The sequence below is a fragment of the Balaenoptera physalus genome (genome assembly GCF_965194825.1).
Source record: "Balaenoptera physalus genome assembly, chromosome: 11".
NCBI classification, from domain to species: domain Eukaryota; kingdom Metazoa; phylum Chordata; class Mammalia; order Artiodactyla; family Balaenopteridae; genus Balaenoptera; species Balaenoptera physalus.
In genome coordinates this window covers 32461426-32485877 of record NC_138896.1, presented here as the reverse complement: position 1 = coordinate 32485877, position 24452 = coordinate 32461426, and the positions used below count along the sequence as shown (strand labels likewise).

Sequence of the window (24452 nt, the reverse complement as noted above, 5' to 3'; positions counted from 1 at the left end):
CACTATATTTTTGTGCTGTTTCCCCCCCAGTCTTTTTTGGTTTTGTTTTTTGAATACCAGAATCTTTCCCCACGCTTCTCGCTATCGCCCTACTCCTGACACCTCCTTCCTTCTGCTGCCAGGCCACCAAAGCCTGCTCTTACGTCCCCATCTTTCCACCTTGTCTGGCGCCCCCCTATTCCCCAGTTGGAAGCCACGCCCCCATGACCACGCCCCCGATGACGCACGGCGCCTAGTGCGTGGGGATTCCCGCGGCCGTGACCACTACCCGGCCTGCCCTGCGGCAAGATGGCGGTCTGAAGGGAGTGGGCAGCGGCAGAAAGTTTGTTGTGGGATTGGAGTAGTCGGGCCGGGAGTTTAGACTTGTAGGGGATCATGGGGACACCAACATGGAGTTGGGGCGGAGGAAGGACTAGCACCGGGGTTAAGAAGAGGAAATGGAGTGGTGGAAGGTTGGAGGCGGAGAGAAAAAAAGGCGATAGGGATGGAGGGAGGGGACCTAGATTCCAGTGGTAACCCTGGGGGAGGGGATTCGAGGCGGGGGAACCAGAAGTTGGTGTACAGCCCCGGAGAAGCAGAGTCACGAACTGGAGCGGAACTTCTTAGAGGAGAGTAAAAAGCCTGGAGTGTGGGGCGGAGGCCCGACCGTACCAGGCCGGTGGGAGAGGAAAGGGGTCTTTTCCGTGGAGGAGGAGAGTAGGGAAGGGGGGAAGAGAGACCTGAAGGATGTTGGGCAGGTTTGGTAAAGAGGGAACTAAAGCCAATCAAATGACCCTCTTCTAGACTTAGATCAGCCTTTTCACAGTTCTTATAGCAGCATCTGCCCCAATTTCAGCTGAAGACTCAGGGGCCCCAGGGACTGGAAGAAATCACAATACTTGGAAAGAAGAAGAGGTAGCGACTTGCCCCAGCTCAACCCCAGAGCGGGTAAGGTGGCCTCCGGTGACAGGCTGGCATGCTCCCTGGGAGCGGAGCAGGATGCATGGGCTACGAGTGATGCTGAAAATTATTTAATCTGAGAAGGGCAGTCTTCTATAGAGGCTGCCCTTTGCCTGTGGTCCCTAAGTTAATGTTCTGCTTAGATCTCACGCTGATTTTTGAGAGTTGGGTGTAGAATTGAGCCGTGTATGCCTTCACCTGTGCAGGCGAACGTGGGCAAGAGCGTAGAGATCAGGCTGAAAGTATTTGAACACATCCCTGTCACAAGCAGTGCATTCATGCTCACTGTATTTTCTTTGATCTCCCCATCACATCTTCAGTTTGGTATCCTGCCGGAAGTGGAGATTTGTGGGTGACAGATGGTGGGGAGTCATAAGAAAACAAATTTCTGGTGGTGTTCACTAACCATTTAGGTACCTGCTGTCACCAGTTCCTGAATTCACTCTTGCAGCATGTCTGTCTCTTTTGATCGTTTCTTTTGGTAAGAAGGGCTCGTTAGTGTTCTTTGTGGGTGTGGATTTGGTGGGTAGGTGGGGTCAGAGGAGGGGGGGAGGCAGGTTGGGATTAGGGAGGAGAAACCCAGGGCAGTTTATGGTAAGAGGTCAAGCTGACTGGGATAAAGCTCTGCGAACATTTTTCACATCATTCTGTCCCTGAGACACCTTCAAGTATCTGAAGAACTGGTGTTATTTAGCTGTGACTTCATTTCTAGAAGGTTGAGAAACTTCTCTTTCTGCATACAATTTGTGGATGTCCCTAGGAAATTGCGATCAGCAAGGACAGTGTGGTGAGCGCACATAGAGATTAAGAGCACTGACTCTGGAGCCAGATTGCCTATTCAGATCTGCACTTTGCCATTTGTAGCTCTGTGACCTTTAGAAATTGCACAGCTCACTATGCCTCAGCTTTCTCATCAATCAAATGGGGATGGTAAGAGTACCTATCTCATAGGGTTGTGTGAGGGTCAGATAAGTCAGTATATTAATGTATTTAGAACAGTGCCTGACACGCAATATGTATTTGTTGTTATTATGCTAGACAGATCTCAGCACTAATTTCTGCTTCATGGTTGAACTTGGTGTCTCTCTGTGGAGGACCTGTACTGGTTTGAGCTGCTATCCTGATGTTAAGGAGAAGAGGCACAGCTTTTGGATAGTATAGATTTTGTGTGTAGTGAGAATATCCTCGTTAAGCTATTTAAAGTGATGTTTAAATGCCAGTGATTTCCTGTTTGAAGCTGTGAGGCTGCAGAATTATCTGATTTGCAGTTGAGTGATAATAATAGTGCTTATTGAGCACATTCTGTGTGCTTGGCACTATTGTAAGTGCCTTACCCGTATTAAGTAATTTAATACTGTTAGTATCCCCATCTTACAGATGAGTAAGTAGAGGTGCAGAGTGGTTAAGTAATTTGCTCAATGTCACCTAGCTAGTAAGTGGCAGAGCTGGGATTTGAACCCAGGCAATCTGGCTTCAGCAGTTGAGCCTTTTTTTTGCATTTGGTATGAAATTAACTTTTAAATATGCTTACTGGCAATGTGTATCTTGTTTGCTTGTAATGATGGCTAGAGGTATACCCATATTGTCGTAAAATTTTTTTTGTTTGTTTAAAAAATGTTTTAGGAGCTGAGCTCTTCATCTCAGCTCTCTCCTTCCTCTCAGAGATAATAACTGATGCAGGGATTGGTGAGGGAGTGCCCTGTGCCATGTTAGCCAAATTTGGACTCTCTCTTTGTGATTCAGCTTGGTGACTGTGCTTTGGAAAACCTTGGGCTGAGTTGGGTGAGCAGACAGAGTTACACTGGGATCCATTCTTAGCATGCATTAAAGGTGTGGGTGTGTGGGTTAGTTAATGTAGATGTTAATATAAGGCTCAATCTGACTATGATTAGTGACATGAGCAGTTGAAGTAGCCATAGTGTTAAACTCATAGACGGTCTGGATTCATCTTTCTTTTAAAAATAGCAAGTAGCAAACTACACAGGGGAAAAAATGTGGCATTTTAAACAGCTCCCTCCCTCTAACGTGAGAGGAAAATGGAAAATAAATGTGCTTCTGCTGAGGCTTATGTTGTTGAGGAAGGCCCTGTTGCCGAGCCCAGGTCTCTTTCATTTTACCAGGCAGAAGACCCGTGTGCAGCCTTGGGGCAGAGGTGTACCCAAGGATTGATTGACTGGCTTTCCTTTGCCCTGTATTTAAGACTTACTCTTCCCCTCCTTCTGAGTCATGTCCTGTCTATTTAACACGCCCTCGGGGTCCATCTTTTTCTTCAGTAAATGACTCTCCATTCTGCCATCAGGGTAGGCACGCGCCTGGTGTCGGGGGCTCAGGACCTAGGGTTTGCCCTGGGAATTCTGACGCAGCCCTGTGATGAACTTTTCTGTCTGTTGTGGCGTGTGTGATTTTGAGAGTTAGACAGCATCTGTGAGTCTCTGCTCCCCTCCTCCATCAACAGAGGAGCCACGTGACTCAGGATAATGTGCTTTATCTTGACTCGTGCTTCGGTCAGCATGCTGAAACGTGTTATCTCCGTAGAGTACACCTTTGTGTTTTGGTAGAAGTCCTCAGACTTTCTAGATTCAGGTCACATTTTAGCAGATGATTGAACTTCAGGGTGAAGGCTGATAGATTTTGAGCTGATTCTCCCCCTTTAGCATTTTCTTTTTGTTGTTGTCTAAATCAGTTTCTTCTTATAACACCCCATATTCATGTATTATCTTTGAATCGAATCCCTTCACCTCCTCTCGCCACCATATTTTGAGTGCCAAGGACCTGTGGGTAAACTGGGCCTTCATTTCTTCACCTGGATTCAGCCTCTTAACAGCTCTCTAAATTTATCTCATTCTCTGTAGCTTCTGGGCCTTTGCACAAGCTGGTCGTGCTGTCTGGAATGCAGACATTCCAGACTCCCTTTACCTTCCTTATTGCTCTTGTGGTCTCAGTTTAAGTGTCACTTCCTTTGGGATCCCACTGCCCTTTACTGTCCTTCTGTGCTTACTTCTATTTTAGCACTTAGGCTGCATTGTAATTGCCTGTTTACTTGTCTGACTCTCACAAGACTCTAAGTGCCTTGAGAACAGATACTGTCTTACTCACTATCGTATTCTAGCATTTAGGATAGTGCAGGGCACGTAAGAGGTGCTTTATAATGCTGTGGTGCATACGGATGAATGAAATGTGGGCAGTCTCTCCCTACTCTACCCTGCTGCTCTAAAAATTATTTTCCTATAAAAAAAACCAATGTCTCTTCCCTTAGAAAGGCCATGGTTTCTCCCTTGTTTGGGATAAAGTCCACACTCTTTAACGTGGTATGCAAAAAGCACTCTGGCCCAAACTCAACCCTCTGGCCTGAGTTGCTGCCACTCTGCTTCATTTGTCCTGTATTTCCTTGCTCCTGAGTTTCCTACTGCTCCTGAACCTTTTCTAGACATCCGCTTACTTTTTTCTTCTTGCTTGTGCACTTCACTCTCTCCATAATGCTCACCTCTGTCTCTGAAGCTCTGCTCATCCCCTGAGACCCAGCTTTTCTGTCTCCTCCGATGAGAAGACTTCCTTCCTTTCCTTTCTTCCTCTGTGTCCCCACAGCACTTTGAACCTCTGTCCTGGCACTTACCATGTTGTGTGGTGAGTCCTCTGTTTACCTGTCTGTCTCTTTCACTGAACTGACCCCCTGTAGAGGAGGGACCCTCCCTGATCATGGGGTGGGGAGATAGGGGAGACTGGGAGGGTGGGGGTGAGGGCAGTTGGAAGTGGGGTGAGCAATGTGGTAGATAGAGTCTGATTTTGGAACTGGGTGTTAATCCCGACTCTGCCCCTTACCAGCTGTGCAACTTTGGGCAAGTTGCTTAACCAGTAGGATCACTGGTCTTGTCCCCTATAAAGTTTTTTTTTTTTTTAATTTTTATTTATTTATTTATTTATTTATTTACGGCTGTGTTGGGTCTTCGTTTCTGTGCGAGGGCTTTCTCTAGTTGTGGCAAGCGGGGGCCACTCTTCATCGCGGTGCGCAGGCCTCTCATTATCGCGGCCTCTCTTGTTGCGGAGCACAGGCTCCAGACGCGCAGGCTCAGCAGTTGTGGCTCACGGGCCTAGCTGCTCCGCGGCATGTGGGATCTTCCCAGACCAGGGCTCGAACCCGTGTCCCCTGCATTGGCAGGCAGACTCCCAACCACTGCGCCACCAGGGAAGCCCTTGTCCCCTATAAAGTGAAGGTGACATTACCTTTTTTTGCAAGAGTATTGAGCATTAGAGATACTGAGTTCACAGCCTGTAGCAAGGTGCCTGGCATATGAAGGATACTTGGTAAATATTTGTTAAATGAATGAATCCCACTTTGGAAAACTCAGTGGATAAGAAAAGGCTTTGTTTTTATTCAAGGTAGACTAAGCCTTTTGATTTTTGCCAGGTAAGCAGAAACATTTTTGAGATGGGAGTAAAATTGAGAGAGTCTCCTTTTTTGTGATGAAGCAACAAAAAAGGTGAGACTGGGGACAGCATCAGTGTGCAAAATAAGATTGTTGATCCTTCTCCCCATCTGTTATGTTGAAACAACTCCTTTGATGGACTGTGACATGCATGCGAGATTGGTGATGACCTTGGTGGGTACAGGTGTGGGTGGGTAGGTGGTGGATTTGTAAGATGGTACAGAAAAACCCGAACGAACTTTTTGGTCAGTCCAGTAGTTAAGGCTGGGGATGACTGGATGGCGTGTCTGATGATCCATGCTCCCCGGTGTTTTACAGACTGAAAAATGTTGGGTGAAGCTGATGGAACACATCTAGGCATTGAGGAAGGCAGACTTCTTGTCCCAGTTTTCTTAGGGCTTCGATGATCTTCTTGTGCCACAGAACAGGCTTAACTCAGGTGCTCCCCGGAAATGGGGTTGGAAGCTGAGGGTTGCTGTCCATTCTTTGCCTTTTTGTTTTTGGTATCATTGATGGGAGTAGTTCTTTGGGCACCAGTTCTGAACAAACACCAAAGGAATTTGTTTCCAGAAGTCTAGACCTCTTAATTGTATAATGCCGGGTGGTGCTCCAGTGTGAGTTTACAATCAGAGGAAGATTTGTCTGGGTTCTCGGGAGGGCAACCTTTTTGTCTGGTCCTTAAACCCCTGCCCCAGCCAGGTGCCTCTCCTCTTTGCTCTCAGAGCACTCATCACACTATGATGCAGGGGGGCAGTTAACCTGTCTCTCCCCATCTAGGGGCACGATCTTCTTTCCTTGAAGCTTCTTAGGGGCAAGGTCATTTATTGAAGGCTGAGCGTTTAGTTAGACTGTACATAGTAGGTGCTGAGCAATCCTGGTTCTTGTGTGACCCAACCCAGTCCTTCCTTAGACTAAAGCAGATAAGATCTATCTGGCAAAGCTTTTTGAACCCTCAGGAAGGAAGGTCCTGCATAAACAAACGGTGATAGTATTAACAATCACATTACTAATTATTTTCCAGGGTTGAGTTAATGTGGTTAAATGATCTTCCAGGTGCTTGGCTTCAGCTGTCTCCCTTTTCAGCCTTATGTTCTAATCACACATCCCTAAGCCAGCGGGAAGGAGTTAAAAGAGGAATCGAAGTACACACAGGTGTATTTTCTTGCTTAATTAGCATCTTCTAAAAGGTCTTTGGCTGCTGGCATCCTCTTTGTTATTCATTAAGCTCCTTTTAGTGCCCACTGTAAACTGCTTGCTTTTCTGTTGTATCACTGGTCCTGTCTTGGTGGGCCCCATGCTCACAACCAGGACTTACTACAGCCTTGTTAGTGCCTAGATGAACCAAAAGGATGAAACCAGCAGGCAGAAGTGGATTGAAGGAGTTTTCCCCGGGCTCTACCCCTCATCCCTCGGTGTGGGGTGCACACTGCAATGTGGCACATCTTCCTGATGGCATCTTGGCAGGAGTAATAAGCTGCATTGTATGTTAAGCAGATTTGAGAGGAGATTGGGTGAGCCAGCTGGACTGGATTGTGTTTTGTGCTTTTAGGCTTCAGAGGGACTGAGTCCATGAGTAGAAGAGTGAGAACTTTGTTTGGTCTATCTCGTAAGTGCCAGCTGTCTACTAGGTGACATTTGGAATCTATAAAGGACATGGCCCCCTATTTGTGAAGAGCTTCTGTGCTCTCACAGTAAACTGTGGAGGGATCTCCCTGAGGGTAGGGACTGCTTTTTGGGAAGTCAGTCTAGACCCGAGAGCCCTGTGCTTCCACTCAGCCAAACAGAGGGATAGAACTCTGTGCTTATTGCCTTGGGTACTGAACAGTGGCCTCTTTGCACCTTCCCAGGTAAGCCAAGTGGGGAATTCAATCTCAGAAGTCTTTGAGGGTCTTTACATCAGGGCAGAATTGTTGTCGCTTTCCTGTGGCTCCCTGGAGAAGACAGCTTTCCAGGCTTTGCACTGGAATTGGATATGGAGGGTTCTGTCCCAGTGTGTCTGTGGCCTTGGGCAAGTCACTTGTCCTCTTTGTCACTTCAAAATGGGAGAACTCCACTTGTTCCATGGGCCTCACTAGGCTCTAAGGATCAAAGGAAATATAATGGAAGGGAAAGCACTTCCAGAATGGTAAAGCACAGTACAGACGGAGGGATTTTGTCCGTTTGTCGAGGAACTGTATGTTTTCATCGTAAACATAATGTATGTCCTCGTTTAAAATACCAACCATACAGAAAAATATACAAAATTAAAAGTAAACTAAAAAGACCTTTCCTTTCTTCCCCCACTGCTCCTGTCTAAGCCCTTTCCCAAAGATAGGGAACTACTGTTAACAGTTTATCATGTATCCTTCTAATCATTTTTGTGTCCTTCCAGACATTCCCCATCGTGTATCGCCTGTAAAATAAACAGAACTCGATAGTAATACATACTGTTCTTCAGCTTGCTCTGCCCCCCTAACAGTTAACCCCCGGGAGGTGGGGGTGGGAGTGAGTCCCTGTTGGAGTCTTTGAGGATCCTGCTTGCAGCCTCCTGCCCAGCCTGGTGCGCTCCTGGGGGCTGGCTCCTTGGGAGGATGGAACAGCTTTCCCAGAGGCTCTTGCCACAGCAGGCACCCTGCTTATCTCTGAGGGACTGTCTTTTATTCTGGGATGAAATTTTCTGGCAGGAGTGCCCTTGAGTGGGAACCAGGATGGGTGCAAGCGTGATGCGGGCATCAGCACTCTCGCCTCACGTGTTTCTCTCCTTCACTCCTCTTTCATCTTTGGCTGGGAAGGGAGTAGACTTACCTGATTTCTCAACCCCTGTTTTAGTGCAGAGAGAGTCTCCTCTAGTTCCTGAAACCTTGGATTAGCCAGGTCACTTGCTGCTCTACCTTTCAAAAGCAAACCAGACCCAGCTGGTGTTTGTTTATTTATTTGCGTGTGTGTGGTGAGGATTCGGAAGGTAGCCTGCCCGTGGCCATGCTTCCTTGCCAGTGCAGGGAAGAGGTCAGAGCCCACAGGAACAGTTGTCATCTTCTCTGCTAGATGGTTATCTCACCCTTCATGGTCAGGCCTTGGCCTTTTGACCTCTGGGGCTGTCAGAGCGATGCGGGGAGCCCAGTGAGGAGGCAGTTGGGAAGCCTGTCGGAGGCTTCTCCTGCCTGTGTTTATTGTTGGCCTGGGCTTGGGAGAAGGCCAGGCCCATATGTGGGGCCAGGGTGGTCTCTGTTCTCCCCTTCCTTCCCCGAGTCATCTCGTCATCTGCAGGCCTTTCAGACAGAAGGGCTTTCCTGTCCTGCTGACCCAGGGGTTGCATCTTGGGTGGGGGTCTCTGGGACTCCACTGCTGTGGCACATTTGCCTTGAGATCTCTAAGCCGAGGTATGTCACTTCCCCTAGGTGGTTCTGGAGGCTTCAGGAAAGAGTGTTCCTTGGGCTAGCTGTGTGGGAACACTAGCCTTTCTGGGCATTGCTCATTGTGAGGGGGTGAGGTAGTCCCTCTCAGGGTCTGGGGAAGCTGGCTGTAGCATAGCCCTTATCCTTGCTCTGTGGGTTCCTCTGGGGCCAGCTCACTGCAAAGCATCATTCCCTGGCCCTTTCAGAAACTGAAAGGTGGCAGTGTGTCACCCGTTCCTTTGACTGGCCCAGCTGGCTGGGGTGCACACTGCCCCATTGTCCTGGGCTTTCCATGCAGCTCTTGTTGCAGCCTCCGGTCCCTGGGCCAGTTCTCTCCCAGCCCCTTTCCTCGGAGCCCGTGGGAGGTGGTGGGGTGAACTGTGATGGCACAGGCCTGGGCTAGGTGGCAGCTGCAGCTGTGGGTGGCTTTGTTCTTACAAGCAGCTTTCAGGGCTCTGGTGCAGCCTGGCAGCAGTGTTCCGGGAGTAGGTGAGACAGGGGAGCTTCCCCCTGGTAGCAGTGCCCCGTTCCACAACGGCAATCCTCTCTTTCTGTTGACCATCCCTGGGGTCATGAGCTGGGCTCGCTGCTTGGCAGGGGGAGTGCTGTACTTTCAGGAGGCATGCTTTCCAGAGTGGAGAAAGCCCCTGAGGGTCTGGTGGTAAGTCTGGGGGAGTGTCCCTGTCAGGAGAGTGCAGTGTGTACCCTCAGGCATCCTGCAGCTTGGCAATCCTTCTGCTCTCTCTTTGCAGCTCCGGAGTTGGGCTGCTCACAAACCAAGCTGTCTGTTTGTATGGAGTGCCTGGAGGGCGTCTGCCATGAGTCTGTCGCTAACCGTGCTAACGAGGAGAGCTGGCTGGTTGGGGAGAAGACACTAACCCTGTGAGTCTGACCTGGGCCAGCTAACCTGCCCTGGGGGTGCCGCCAGCCATGCCTCTCTTCTCCCTTCCTCCCCCTGGCCTGTGCCTTCTCCCCTTTGCTTACATCATGCCATCTCCTCTGCTCGCTTGTCCTTACTACTGAGTTCCCTCCATTTTCCCAGTCTCCTTGCTGTGGGTGGGGCTGTGCATGGGCACCTGCCCATCTGCCAGCCTGCTGCTGGACTCTGCCCCTCCTTCTCCCTTCAGTTAGTACCATGCCTATCAGTTCTCCCTTAAAACAGAACGGTTAGCATTTCTGTTTAATCTGCTTTTAGCACCATGGAGTTTGAGAACATCCCTCAGTTACCATACTGTTGGTTTCACGCCTCAGAGACAGATGGAACGAGAGTAAGAAGGGAATTTTCTGCTAGACCGGATAGTTTCGTCCCTTTATCAACAGGGGAAGATGGTGGGGATTCCCTGGTGGTCCAGTGGTTAGGACTCGGCGCTTTCACTGCCGTGGCCTGGGTTTAGTCCCTGGTCCGGGGACTAAGATCCTACAAGGCCTGCGGCGGGGCCAAAGAAGAAAAGAGGGGAAGATGCTGTCGCCATTATTCTCATCCCAGGATACGAATTGAATTTAGGATCAATTGCAGGTTCTTCTTGGGAGTGGGGAGGTTGAGGAAAACCTTGGCCTGGCTGTGGGAAGTTGCCTGGGCAGAAGAGTGAAACTACTTAAACTGAAAGCTGGAGCCCAGAACCAGGTACCCATCTGAGATGTAGCTCCCATTGGCGACCGTGGCTCTGGGAGGTGGAGTGGGTGGAGTTAGTCCCCCCACCGCCTTCCATGTCTGGAGCTTCAGGTGGACTTTAACCACAGAGAGCTGGGAAGGGCGGCTCGGCCAGAGGGGGAAGGACCTGCCTTTGGACTCCACAGTGGGCCTAGGAGAGGCCTTGGCCTCAGCTTGCCATGGAGAAGCCCCCGACAAGCTCCCACCTCCCTCCAGGCTTGGAAAGGAGAAGGGAGGTCCAGAGGTAGCAGGAAGGCCGATTGCTCGGGGCTCCCTGGTGTTCTGCACAGGTAACTCTGTAGATAGACACTGTCTCCAGCCTCTGGAGGCAGTGCAGGGTGGGGTGGGCTGGATGGGGGAACTTGAGACCTGGAGGTCCTCTAAGTGGATTCTGTTTCCCTTGAGCCAGGAGGGAGATGGCAGGGAACTGCCTGCGACCATGAGGTGTAAGTGTGTAAATGAGAGAGGGGGTAGGTGCTGCGCGGATGTGTAGGGACCCTGAGTACGGAGGTAGCTAGCTGGAGGGGTTTGTGGCTTGGGCGTGACCAGGAGAGCAGAAGGGGCGTGGAGTGGCGGGCTGATTCAGGGCCACCCTCACTTTGCCCTTCCTTAGGAGAGGGCATGGGGACTAAGGTCAAGTGCTGGTTATGATCCTGGGGATTTTTTGGCCCTCCCTTTGGGTGGGGGTTGGTTTGCTTGGATCATCATCGTCAGTAGTCTTCAGCCCCTTTGTTCCTGTCAAGTGTGCTTGAATGAGAGGCCAGGTGGATAGACTTGAGGTATTTGCTCAGGTGGGGATCCAGGTGAGCTCTCACAGGTCACCAGCACTAGTTCTGAGGCCTCAGGATGACTTTGGGGCACGATAATTCCCACCCATTCTAGCTTTTAAAAACCTGTCAGTCTGTTCTGCTTAGAGCGGGCAGGGGGCCAGGTCAGGGCCGCAGGCAGCATGCCCCAAGAGGGTGAGGTCGAACTTGCCCCGAGGGGTGACAGGCCTGCCTGGGGGAGGGGCAGCAGGGCTGGTCTGGGCACAGACTGGCATCTTCCAGCCTTGTCATCAGCCCAGAGCAGAGCCTGCCTGGGCCCCACCTGTGCTCTGCTGGCTGCTGGCCTGCCACGCGCCCAGCATCGCTGAGGGCTTTGCTCAGGTATCTCAGGAACAGCTGTGCCGGAAACTAGGGGCCCGGTGTGGGGAAGGCCGAACCCAGCCTGCTTTGGTAGGATCGGCTCACTATGCGGCTGTTCACTGACAGTCGAGGTGGAGAGGAGCCATGCTGACTGGGGGTGGGGTGGGAGGGGCGGTCCTTGTGGGCAATCTCAGGGGCCCCTGCTGGTTATAGGGCTGGCCCTTGTAGGGTGGTGGTTTGTGTTTCTTGGGCCTCAGCTGGAGGCAGAGGCTGAATTTCAGAGGCTTGAGAAGCAGCTAGATATGTACGGCAGGAGTGTGTCCTGCCCTGAGAGGTGCAGCTTCCTCCAGGCCTGTAGTGTTCAGAGACTACATCAGGGCTCACAGCTGAGGACGATTTCCGCAGGGGAGGCGCTAGTCCCTGTGATCAGATGTTCCTGTTTAGTGGTTGATTAGGGACTTCAGGAAGGGCCCATATTTGTTTTTTGTTTTTTTAAAAAATTTGTTTATTTTTTATTTATTTTATTTTTGGCTGTGTTGGGTCTTCGTTTCTGTGTGAGGGCTTTCTCTAGTTGTGGCAAGCGGGGGCCACTCTTCATCGCGGTGCGCGGGCCTCTCTCTGTCGTGGCCTCTCTTGTTGCGGAGCACAGGCTCCAGACGCGCAGGCTCAGTAGTTGTGGCTCACGGGCCCAGTTGCCCCGCGGCATGTGGGATCCTCCCAGACCAGGGCTCGAACCCGTGTCCCCTGCATTGGCAGGCAGACTCTCAACCACTGCGCCACCTGGGAAGCCCCCCATATTTGTTTTTATTATTTATTTATATCCTGCTGGGTTAAGGCACCATACAGCACAGCTGGAGTATTCTGAAAAGGGGCCGTTTTCCTTTCATTTTAAAAGCACCAGTGATTGCTAACGTCCATTTGACTTTCTTTGGGTGAATACGAAAGAAGAGCTTTAATGGGTTTTGTGGTGAGGTGTGTGCCTTCCCTGATTCAGAAGATTGGGTTCAGTGGCCCCTTGAGGTCCTTCACTTGCTTGATTCAGTGACGGCTGGGAGCAGAGAGACATTAGTAAGTTCAGAAATGGTCTGAGCCCAGAGGAACTGTTGGGGCCCTAATTTCTTGAAGAGAGTGTGGGTGATGTGGGGAGCTGGGGAAGCAGGCTGTGTCTCTGGGCAGGCAGCTGAACTGGGCCGGTGGACGGGGTAGTGCAGAACTTGGGAGCTAGAGGAGACCTCCAGTGGGGGAGGGCAGAGTTTGAAAAGCCAAAGAGCCACACCTATTTTGGATTCAATCCTGTCTCCCTCTGCTGGGCCAGTGTTGAGGGGGTAGCCTCTGAGCCCTGAGCAGAGAGAAAGCTGGATGCTGGAACCTCCCTTCCTCTCCTGCACCGGTGACTTTCCCCTTGGGCAGACCCACAGAAAGGATGGCAGAGGGAAGTAACAGGGTATCCTTGGCTTAGAATTGAACCTTTTGCTGTTGCCTCTGTGGGTGTTTGCAGGGAGTAGGAGAGAGGATAGTGGTTTGGAGATGATCCGAATTCTGAAGAGGTTTCTCCTTACCCTACTTCGCCTCCAGCAGCGTCATCCCTGACCTCGATTGGAGGCCTCAGGTCACATACCCACACTCTCCGTATCCACAAAGGGGAGCGGGTAGGAGTGCCATCTCCTGGTTCGAGAGAGATGCTTGGCAGATGTTTTGTCCTTTGATTAAAGGACACTGCTCAGCCAGCTCCTGGCGCACATTGCTCCTTGTATCTGTCTCTGATACACGCTCTGCTCAGCTGTTCAGTGGGTTCACAGTGCAGGTTCGCTGTGCGTGCCGAGTCCCATTTCTAATGAAAGTAGACTTTGTTCTCTGGAGGCAGCTAATCGTGCCCCGTGGGCTGTAATCAGGGAGAAGGTATTTCACGCAGGGCAGGCGGTAACAGGAGGCCTGAGCCGACTGGCAGATTGCAACATGGCAATTACGAAGCTATCACCCGCCCGCTCCGCCCAGCAGATAGGGGGTTGAGTCTGTCCTCTGAACTGATTCTGAGTAACTGAAGAATGAATACTATGCAGGAGAGGAAGGAGGAGGAGGAGCTAGGTGGGGTGGGGGCAGTGAGGAGAGCTGCTTTCCTTTCTCACCTCACCTCCACGAGATGGGGAGGGTTTACTGCTGCTCTGGGTGTCTTCCACAGCAGTGCCTGCAGGTCCAGCCTGAGGAGCTGCAGACCAGACTGGGTCAGCCAGGGGTTTTAACTTAGGCTTCAGCCTTTCTCCCAGAGCACAGCTGTTCTTGCAGTACAAACCCAGCATGTGATCTGGTACCCCACATCCTGAGTCATCTGCCTCCAATTCCTTGAAGCTCAGGTAGTTTGTGGTGAGGGTGGGAGTGGGATTCTTCCCTGTCAATTTCTAGAACTTCTAGAAGACTCTTTCCTCGGAGGTGCCCTGGAGCCAGCTCAGCATCCAGAGGCCAAGAGGACCCAAAAGGCCTTGTTTGCTCCTTGTGGCCCATGGCACATTCTGAGTTGCCCAGCTTTCCCTGGGGGCCTCTTCTTCTTGACATGGGATTGGGAGTCCTCCTTGGGCTGCAACACTCCAAAGCAACTTGGGAATCTTGAGGTGAAGGAGATTTGGCCAGTGGAGGCTGCATCTAGTAGCTGGGTCTTCCTGGAGGGACCACTCTGCTGCCTTCCAGCTCATCTTTCCTCTTCTCCCAGCTTGTGGACCTGCTGTCCAGCTGCTTCTCACTTTGTTCTGCAGTGCACCTGGCATTGCTCTCACTCCTGGGCCTGACCTTCCCTGCCGTGCTTCCAGTCAGGGACAGCAGCCTGCCAGGTGCATCGAGTCCCTGTTCAGTGCTGGAATTGTGGTCCCCTGTGGGCTGGATCTGGGGCACTTAGCAGATCTCAGGAGTTGGAACCAGGGCCCCAACAAGCACTGGAATTTATGGACATGGGGCAGGGAGTGGCACGGACTTTTCCTCGTGGACTTGTGTTGGGGTCACTGCAGGCTCCCTGGTGGACTGTCTCGCTAGTGGGCATTGTCTTCTGCTTCCCCAGTTGGGAGTCGTTTCCCTCCCTGTGACTGACTCTGACACGTATGAAAAGAGTTTTCTCTGGCTGGGAGAGAGAACCTCCCATCACCACTAGGTTTCATCCCACAGTCCGAGCCTGCACTTACGATCCATCTCACTGCCAGCCACATCCACACTTCTGTCCCCTCAGCAAGCCAGATTATCTTGCCATGAAAGCCCTGGGAATATGTGCTGTGGGGCCGTGAGGTCAAGATGAGGCAGTATGAGCTTGTAGGACATGTGATGGCTAGAGCTGGGGCAGCAGGGTATGGAGTGAGACCACTCTCTCTCCTCACAGGTAGAGTGACCAGTTACCTGGGCCTGTCAGTGTCTTTCCTGCCCACCCACTGCCCACACAGGTGTCCCAGTACCTAGAGGACAGGGTGGGCATTGGCAGGAATAGGGAAGAAAAGAGGCTGAGAATAGAGGGGGTATATAAAGGGGCCTGCAAGGAGAAAGGGCTACTCAGCTGAGTGGGGAGCAGATGAGGAAGGGAGGAGGGACCTGGCTTCTCCGCAGAGAAGGGGAGAAGGCAGAGGCCAGCTCTGGATTTCCCTGGAGCTCTTGGCTACCTGTATCTCTTACTCCTGCGGCTCTGGCTCTTCCCCCTATTGTAACTCATATACACCCCCACGCTGAGACCCCCTGACGATCAGAACCCAGGTGCCCAGGCTGGCTTGGGACTTTCTGGGCCTTTCCCCCGGGCCAGAGGAGCTCCCACCCAGGGTCCCACCGGGAGGGTAGCCCTGGGGAACATGTAGGGGTGACTACACCTCAGGAATGTGCTGTCCCTTCAGGCCTGCCCGGATTCCTGCGCCTGGAGTCAGCCCGACACGGCCTGCTGCACGTGCCCTGTGGGGACCCGCTCTGCCTCACTATCAAAGGGCTGGGGTGGCGGCTCGTTCCTGCTGCCAAGCCCCAGAACCCCACGCCAGAGGCCAGGCTGCCCAGACAGAGGAGGGAGGCCACTCCTGCTTCCCGCCCTCCCCGCCCCCTCACCGTGCTTCCTGCCTCAGGCCCTGTTGGAATGTGACAGGAGTCGTGGCCAGGGCATGTCCCAGCAGCAGGAACACACGCTTTAGCCCGCAAGGCTTCCCTCAGCCCCAGCTCTGGTGAGGTGGATGGCGGGCCGCGAGATTGTTTATGCCCAGAAGGCCACCTGAGGTTACTGCCTCCATTGGTCCCTGTGGTGTCTGCTGCCCCCATGCTGCAGCCCAGCTCATTACAGGTGGGGAAGAGGTCAGAACCCCGAGAACCTGGAGGGGACCTCAGAGGTCACTCAGTCCAGCCACCTCTGTGCAGATGACAGATTTATCCAGTGAGGAAGGGACTTACCCAGGGCCACCCTGTGTGTCAGACGCAGCACTGAGCCCAGAAGCCAGGCGTCTCAGCTCCCCAGACTGGGGCTTTCTACACAGGGTTTTGCAGCCTAGGCACTATCGACATTTTGTGCTGATAATTCTTTGTTGTGGGAGGCTGTATTGTGCCTTATAGGATGTGTAGCAGCACCCCTGGCCTCTACCCACTAGATGCCAGTACCACCCACCCGTGGTGTGACAACCAAAAATGTCTTCAGACGTTTGCCAGATATCAGGGGTGGGGGGAGGAGGGGGCAGGGGGAGACCAAAATCACCCTGGTTGAGAACCATCATTGCTCTAAAATGCCCCTTTTTCTGATTTTCTCCTGGACCTACCCCTCCTCATCACACAGTCTGTTCACCACCATTGTCCACAGAACTAGGTGTTTGGGCTCCTTCTGGAAACATTGCTAGGAGCTTTTTTCCCCAGCATCTTCTTGGGCCTCTATTAGGCTTTTTCCTGGTGTTCTCTTCTGCAACCCATGTCCCCCAAATCTCTTAGTTGTTTCTAGCCTCTGAGAGGCCTGGGAGATGAACAGGACAGATGTGAGGGAGGATAGGGACAAGACAGGACCAGACCTATCCCGGAATCAGGCATGTGATAAGCCGAGACCGTGAACACACACACAGACACACGTGTCTCCTCTGGGCCTGGACAGAGCTTTCATGGGGAGCCCAGTGCTTCCACCCTTGTCCCGCTCTCCCTGGCGGGTACTGACAGACAGGCGGCTGACACCTGGTTTCCACTTTCTTCCCTTCTCTGGTTTCAGGAGCTATTGGCTAGAGGAAGTGGCGGGGCTGTGGGATGCAGAGAGCCGAGGGCTGACTCCCGGACAGCGGAACAGAGAGAGCTGCCGACAGGCGGACGGTATGTTCCTGGTGAGGCCTGCACCCCCCACTGGGTTCCCTCCTGGGGAGGCTGGCAGATGAGGTGGCAGCAGGCAGTCCCTCTTGGTGGGGGCTGGTGAAAAGAGTGCTGGAGGCAAGAGAGGCTTGACCTTCAGGGCCCTCAAGCTTGGTGACCCCCTGGAGGAGCTCAGGTTGGGAACACATCTCAAACCCTTACTTTCTGGTTACGATTTTTTTTAAAGCTAACATTTATCGAACATTTCCTGAGTGCCAGCTACCGTTGTTAGTGCTTTTACATAATCGTTAAAACAACCCTATGAAATTGGTGCCATTCTCAACCCAGTTTAGAGTTGAGGAAACTGGTGCTTGGAGAGCAGCTTTTTCTCTGAGGCTGCTTTCCGAGCCCACAGGGGCAAGGGGTGGGCCGCTCCTCGGGCCCAACCCATACTCCCTGCACCTAGTCCCTGGACCCTGGCTTCCTCTCATCTGTTCCCCCTGGACCCGGGCCCCCATCCAGCACGCCCCTGACCCATGGGCACTGACACACCAGAGTCCAGCCCTTCGAATGACCCCAGCAGCAGCCCAGGCCTGTCTGCCTGCCTGGTGGCTCCTACATGTCCTCTTTTTTTCTCAGTTCAGAGGCCTCTTGCCACATCTCTGAGCCTCCTCCTTCCTTGTTCCCCTCAGCAGGTTGAGGAGCCCTCACCTCCCAGAATGACCAGTGCAGCCCCTGCTAAGAAACCCTACCGGAAGGCACCACCCGAGCATCGGGAGCTGAGGCTGGAAGTTCCTGGCTCCCAGCTCGAGCAGGAGGTCAGCAAGAGTGGTGCCCCTGCCCCGGCTGGCAGATGCAGGCCCCTGAGGCAGGGTTCTGGCTGTCCTGAGGGCACATCTGGTCCGACCAGTTGGGGTGAGGGTGTGGCATTGCTGGTATACACTTGGGCTCTCAGTTGCAGCAGTGCTGGTGGGGGCCATGTAGACTCATAGGGGACAGCTGTGACACACGTCCATGTGTCCAGGACGTGTAGCTCAGCAGAAGTGATCCCATGCAGTATTGTTTTTCATGCAAGAGGCAGCTCACCCTACAGAGGGGTGCTAACCTGCCTGGAGGCCAGGACTCTGGTCCTTCACTGGTGGAGCAGAGCCATTCAACTTGCGGCCCCTCTGGGGGCCATTAGGAAGCAGTGCTCCAGTGACTTCCCCCAGACTAGCTGTTCTTTGCTGTCCCTGAAAGTCAGGCCCTCCTCCAGCTTTCCTTTGTCTAGCTGACACTTATCAAATACGTGCTCCCTGCTCGGAACTGCATTAGATTCTTAGGAGGGCTTCTTCAGGCAACTGCAAAGCATTCTCCAGATCGGTTTTCCTCCCTCGTTCAGCTTAGTGCAGGAGGAAACAAGTGCTGCAGTTTATTCATCTTGCTTCCGTGTCTCTATCCTGTTGCAGTGCATGAAACACATTTAAAGAACTTGAGAGATGGCCAGCACGTGCCGAGCATCAGGCATACCATGGCCCACTCTGGTCACATTCACGGCAGAAATGCCATCCATGACTTGCCCATTTTCAGTTCAGGAAACATTAAATTAAAAGGCCAAATATTGTGCTAGGTGCCACCCACTGGGCATTCCCCTGGTTTTGTAGATGAGGCCACTAGGGTTCAGCAAGATTAACATAACCAGTGTATGGTACAACAGGATCAATCCAGGTGTCAGTGGCTCCCAAGTCCATGGTCTGAGCCACCCACCTCACTGTCCTGCCTGTGATTGGCATCCTGAAGCAGTCAGGCCAATCAAATGCTGCTTGACATTTCCCTCCTGTCATAGCACGGGTCTGCTCTGCTTTGCGGTTGGCTGAACTCTGGCTTGTGACCAACGTGGAGGCTTGAGGAGGATGCGGCAGGAGGGTGAAAGCAGAAGATGCTTTACTTGTCTCAGTCAGGTTTAGCCCAGAGGCTCTCCTTCCCCCACGCATTTGTGCCTCCCGAGCCTCTGTGAGGGCCTGATTCTGCCCTGGGGGCCAGAAGGGCTTTGGCAGAGCTCAGAACCCTACTCCAGCTCGCCTGGCTTCATCACTTCTCTGGAAAGTCTTGGCTATGCCTGCAGGGCCCACTAGGAGCCCAGTGAACAGCTGAGAGGATCTCTTTAGCCCTGGGACAGGTAGCATGGGTACCAGGACTCATTTGCAGTTGGCTCTAGGATTAAGAGGGGTTGGGGCTAGTGTGGGTAAGGGTGAGGGTTGGAATCTGGTTGGCACGGGAGAGAGTAGGCTGGTCCAGGTGTTACTGGATTGCCTCTATCTGCGGGGCCCTGCAGCCCACTTGTGCTGTGAGAGTCTCTGGGCTTCAGACATGACCGTTTCCAGGGCTATTTGGAGGGGGTGGGGAGCAAGCAGGAGGCCAGTTGTCCAGAGCTGAGCCTCAAGCTTCTGTTCTTTTGTGCCCAGGAGCCCCTGACTGACGCGGAGAGGATGAAGTGAGTATCTGCTGCCCGAGAGCCTGCCTTGCCTCAGCTCTGTCCCTCTTAGCTGCAGGCGAGGCTGTTGTTTCATTTGGGCTTTTCCTTGGATTAGGTAGAGGTAAAGGTTGGGGTGGGGTGTTTTAGGGACTCTGGGAGGAGGCTTGAAGTTTTGGATATTCCTTCTGGAAAAAGAGGTTTGTTCCATGGGCTGCAAGAGGACCTGGCATCAAGGAGGTGGATGGCTCTGAGGGGGCTGCTCTCGCCAAAGCTCCCTTCCCCAGCTCCTGGCCCTCCTGTGCCACCTGCCTCCCCGCAGCCCTTTCTATCAGCTACATGAGGCCTCTGCAGAGGAGGGCAGCACTGGGCTGGGTTTCCAAGAGATGAATAATGGAGGAGCCTGATCGTGCAGTGGGGAAACTGGAGCTGGGGGCTTGCTGGCCAGCTGGCTTGGGCTGTAACCAGAGACGGACTGGGAACTGTGGCCCCTGCAGTTCTGTCTTCTCGTTCTTCTACAGTGAGGGGGGAAGACTGTCCTCTACCATCCCCTCTTCCCCTCCCAGCCAAGCTGTGATCTCAGTGCCAGCAGGCTTATGGGATACGCTGCCCCAGACTCAGGCTGAGTCTCAAGGAGTCCCCTGCCCACAGCTACCTGTTCTCACGTCACCCCTACTCCTTCCTTCCTGAATCCATCCTGGAACTCTAGGGTGGCCCTTCTATCTCTGATGCCCCTCTGCCCTTGACCCCTCGCCCTACCAGGCTTTTGCAGCAGGAGAATGAGGAGCTTCGCCGGCGCCTGGCCTCGGCCACCAGGCGCACTGAGGCCCTGGAGCGCGAGCTGGAGATTGGGCAGGACTGCCTGGAGCTGGAGCTGGGCCAGAGCCGTGAGGAGCTGGACAAATTTAAGGACAAGTTCCGCAGGTGTGGGAACGAGGGGCCGGGACACACATGCACGCATCTCCCTGTTCATAGGAGGTTAGCCGGGAGAGGTTTCAGAGATCATCTGATTCTGATGCGAAAACTGAAGTTCTGGGAGGGGCACTTGCCCAAGACCCCTTATGAAGGAGGGGCTGAGCAGGGTCTGAAGAACAGGATCTTGATCCAGGGGTCTGCCTTGTGTCCCTCTACAGGCTGCAGCACAGCTACACGGCTTCCCAGAGGACCAACCAGGAGCTAGAGGACAAGCTGCACACGCTGGTAATCTGTCCAGGAGGGCAGCTTGGCTGGCGCTGTGCTCACAGGATAGCAGGGGCTGGGACTTGCCAGGGGACTGCCATCCTGCCCTGGGCTCGGGGGGGGGGGGCCGTGGTGGGGAGGGGTCCGCAGTGTGCTGTGAGAGTCAGGACTGTCTTAATGCTCACACTGTTTCTCTTCTCTCCTCGTCTTCCCTCATGCTGCCACCGTTGCTGCCGCACTCTCCTCTCAGGCCTCTCTTAGCCACAGCTGGATTTTTGCAGTTGCGTCTGAGTTTGTGTGTTTTCTCCCTTGCCCTCGCCTCCTCAGCTGAGATCTGGGATTGCTGGGGCCCGGCCATTGCCCTCTGCCCACTCCTTTCCTCTTCCTCATGTGAGGCCTGTTCAGCAGTCAGTGCCTCCCTCCTGGGGGACAGCTGGGGAACCTGTTCTTGGCTTGGGCAGAGTTACTGATTGATGTCATCACTGAATGCTCACAGCTTCTTGGCTGCAGTGGGCAGCAAGCCCCGGCCGTTTGGGGGAAGGGGACCTGTGGATCCAGTCCATGAGCTGAAGATCAGAAGACTGCTTCTGAGCCTGCAGCTCCCTCCCTGCTCAAGTAGATAATCTCATAGGCGCCCCCAGCTGCCACGCAGCCCCACTCCCCACCTCCTCCCGCTTCCCAGCCTGATCCTGGAAACAGCCACAGGCAGCATCGGCTTCAGCCCCTGGGTGTGCACAGTTCTTGCCTCTCAGGTACCAGCTGCCTCGCCTGGTGTGTAGAGCCCCTTGAGTGCCCTCCAGGGCCGGGCAGCTCTTAGACTGCTCTGTCCTGGCCTGGGCAGCTGTCAATCATGCTCAGAAAGCCCCCGCCCCACAGCCAGCCTGGACTGCAGGAGAGGTGTCTGGTCTCCTTCTGTCTGTCCATCGTCTGTCTCTGTGTGCCTTGGCTGCCCTAGCACCTGTGGCTTCCTGTGTCTCTGGGCCGGGAAGAGGGGGAGGGGAGGGGAGAAAGGGCTGGCTGGGGTGTGGACTGGGTTCACTGTGAGTCTTGTGCCTCAGATAAAGAAGGCTGAGCTGGACAGGAAGACGCTGGACTGGGAGATCGTGGAGCTGACCAACAAGCTGCTGGACGCCAGGAACACCATCAACAAGCTGGAGGAGCTCAATGTACGGTCACCTCGGGGGCCTCCCTGCCTGTGCTGCCATGTCCCGGCCCCGCCTTGCTCCCCTGGGCTGTGCCAGGCTCTGAACTGCGTCTGTGTCCGCAGGAGCGGTACCGGCTGGACTGCAACCTGGCTGTGCAGCTCCTGAAGTGCAACAAGTCTCACTTCCGTAACCACAAGTTCGCTGATGTGAGTGGAGCACTCTCCCTGCCAATGCCCGTCTGCCCTTTTTAGGACCCCTCCAACTCCAGTTTCTACACCTCCCTCTGTCCTGTCCTTGTACCTTCAGCTCCCTGCTTTCTGCTTTGCCTTCCCCTCGCCTCCCTGCGTCCTCTGAAGCCAGTCAGCTCGGCCGCTGGTTGGTGTCCTGCATGCTGTCAAGGGCCCATCACTAGGGGCAGAGCGGGGACTGGCCCTGTTGGTATTTCTGGAACAGAGACAGGGAGAGAGGATCTCAATTTCCAGATCCCATGCAGGAAGGAGGGGGTTGCCAGAGGTATGGGCCATAAAAATAATTGAGAGGGCCCCTTGCTCCAAGGGGCAAACTCTAGACCCCAGCGCTCAGGCTCAAGGTTGATGGGGCCTACAGAAGGAGTGAAGGTATTTCTAAGGGTTCTGGTCAGTACTGATTCTCAAGCTTGTGTCTGGTTTGGGCAGAATCTACCGCTGAGATGGGGAAGTTAGACGTTTGAGAGCATGTGGGCCTTAGCACCAGTTCTGGGTTCAGATCCTGGCTGTGTTAATCAAAAGCTTCAACTTATTTTACCACTACCGAGCCTCAGTTTATCTGCGAAATGAGGATATACCTTTGTGTGCTGCGAGAACAGGTGATAGCAAAGTGCCCAGCACACGGGGGGCCTTACATGTGGCAGCCGTCATATTTGCCCTGAAGCAAGCTGTCTTAGGTTGGGCTCATTCATGTCTCTCTTCCCTTCTCTCGCTCCTTTACCCCAGCTGCCCTGTGAGCTACAGGACATGGTTCGGAAACATCTGCACAGTGGTCAGGAGGCTACCAGCCCAGGGCCTGCCTCCAGCCTGGCCCCAGGGGCTGTGGTGCCCACCTCGGTCATTGCCCGCGTGTTGGAGAAGCCGGAGTCTCTTCTGCTCAATTCGGCCCAGTCAGGCAGCGCCGGGCACCCCCTGGCTGAGGATGTCTTTGTGCACGTGGATATGAGTGGGAGTGACCCAGGTGACCCAGCCAGCCCCCCAGCTCCGGGAAGCCCTGTCCCCCAACCCAACGGGGAGTGCTGCTCTCTGGGCACCGCGGGGGGCTCCCCAGAGGAGGAGATGTCCCTGCCGGCCTTTGAGAAGCTGAGCCCCTACCCCACCCCGTCTCCGCCCCACCCACTGTATCCTGGCCGCAAGGTGATAGAATTCTCTGAGGATAAGGTGCGGATTCCCCGCAACAGCCCCCTGCCCAACTGCACTTACGCCACCCGCCAGGCCATCTCCCTGAGCCTGGTGGAGGAGGGCAGTGAGCGAGCCCGCCCCAGCCCAGTGCCCAGCAGCCCTGCCTCGGCCCAGGCCTCCCCGCAGCACCAGCCCAGCCCGGCCCCCTCGGGGCTTAGTGCCCCGGCCAGCTCTGCCAGCTCCGAGGAGGACCTGCTGGCCAGCTGGCAGCGGGCGTTTGTGGACCGCACTCCGCCCCCGGCCGCTGTGGCCCAGCGCACAGCCTTTGGACGTGACGCGCTCCCTGAACTGCAGCGCCACTTTGCTCTCGGTCCCGCTGGCGGAGATGAGGAGGTGCAGGCATCTTCTTCCCCACCCGGTGAAAGTGGGCTTTTGCTGCCAACAGAAGCTGACCCTGGCTTTCCCAGGGAGGAGGAAGAGGAACAGCTGAACCTGCCCATCAGCCCCGAGGAAGAGCGCCAGAGCCTGCTGCCCAGTGATGGTGGCACAGAGGAGGGGCCTGGCACTCCTCGCACTGAGGGCAGGGCCTGGGCACTCCCCAGCTCCGGCCGCCCCCAGCGCAGCCCCAAGAGGATGGGGGTGCACCACCTGCACCGCAAGGACAGCCTGACCCAGGCCCAGGAGCAGGGCAACCTGCTCAACTAGGGCCCTGCTTGCCTTCCTGCCACTGCTGCACGGGGACTGCAAGGTGCCCCAACCCTCGCAGCTCAGGGTCCTCACCTAGCCCAAGCCGTTGACCTCTGCTCCCTGTGCAGATAGGGTCAGGCTACACCAGGCCTTTCAGCTGCACTGACTGTAACTGGTACCAGCTTGCCTCATGGTTTTTCCCTCCTGGAATATTTATTCTCCAAAGGTAACATGCAGCTGGGGCTCATGACCTTTCTTCCAGTCGGCCCAAATTGGTCTGTTCTGGGGAGCCGAGGGGTTTATTGCATCAGTGTTTATCCTCCATCCTCCTTTCATATCCACCAGTTTTCTATTTTTATCTGGCGGGGGTGGGGTGGGGTGGGAGGAGGGTCATTGGGATTATTAACCTCTAATTTCAGTTTTCACCTGTTTCCCTCTCCCCCCAAATCCTCTGCACGAGCTGTTGCCTTCAGGGGCCTGGCACAGCAGGCCCTCGGGGGGATGAGGGAGAGGACTGACTCAGGGCTCCCCTCAGCTGTTTCCTTCCTCCCTCTGGAAGGGAGTAGAGGGTGGGATTCAGGGGCCTCAAGCTGGGTTCTAGGTGAATCCTGGTCCCACTCCCAACCTTGGCTCTAGACTGTTAACTCCCAACTTTGGGAAATTTTCCCATCAATAACTATTTTAAAATTAAATAAAACTATTTTACTGGTATGGCCTAATTCGTCTATTAATGACCTTCCTTCTGCCCTTATTCTCCCCATTCTTGAGTATTCCCAGTCCTAATCACGTCCTAGTCTTTGCTGCTGACTCCCCCGCTACCACTGCTCTGCCTGGGGCTTCCCTGG

General features: G+C 53.9%; 1 protein-coding gene across 12 annotated transcripts; it reads left to right on the top strand.

The window, feature by feature from the left end:
- Window positions 1–205: 205 nt before the first annotated feature.
- TJAP1 (tight junction associated protein 1) lies at window positions 206–24326 on the top strand. Of its 12 annotated transcripts, none has more exons than XM_082414070.1 (12): window positions 206–322; window positions 836–927; window positions 9490–9619; window positions 16704–16812; window positions 17470–17595; window positions 19222–19250; window positions 19992–20153; window positions 20363–20429; window positions 20659–20688; window positions 21467–21574; window positions 21676–21759; window positions 22525–24326. In XM_082414070.1, exons 3-12 carry the CDS (start codon window positions 9531–9533, stop codon window positions 23623–23625), a joined length of 1905 nt encoding a protein of 634 aa, XP_082270196.1. In that variant the 5' UTR covers window positions 206–322; window positions 836–927; window positions 9490–9530; the 3' UTR covers window positions 23626–24326. The 12 variants fall into 12 exon arrangements, with proteins under 12 accessions (XP_082270196.1, XP_082270202.1, XP_082270201.1 ...); XM_082414071.1 differs by having other exon boundaries at window positions 313–452; XM_082414076.1 differs by lacking the exon at window positions 9490–9619 and having other exon boundaries at window positions 16704–16801; window positions 17473–17595.
- Window positions 24327–24452: the final 126 nt, after the last annotated feature.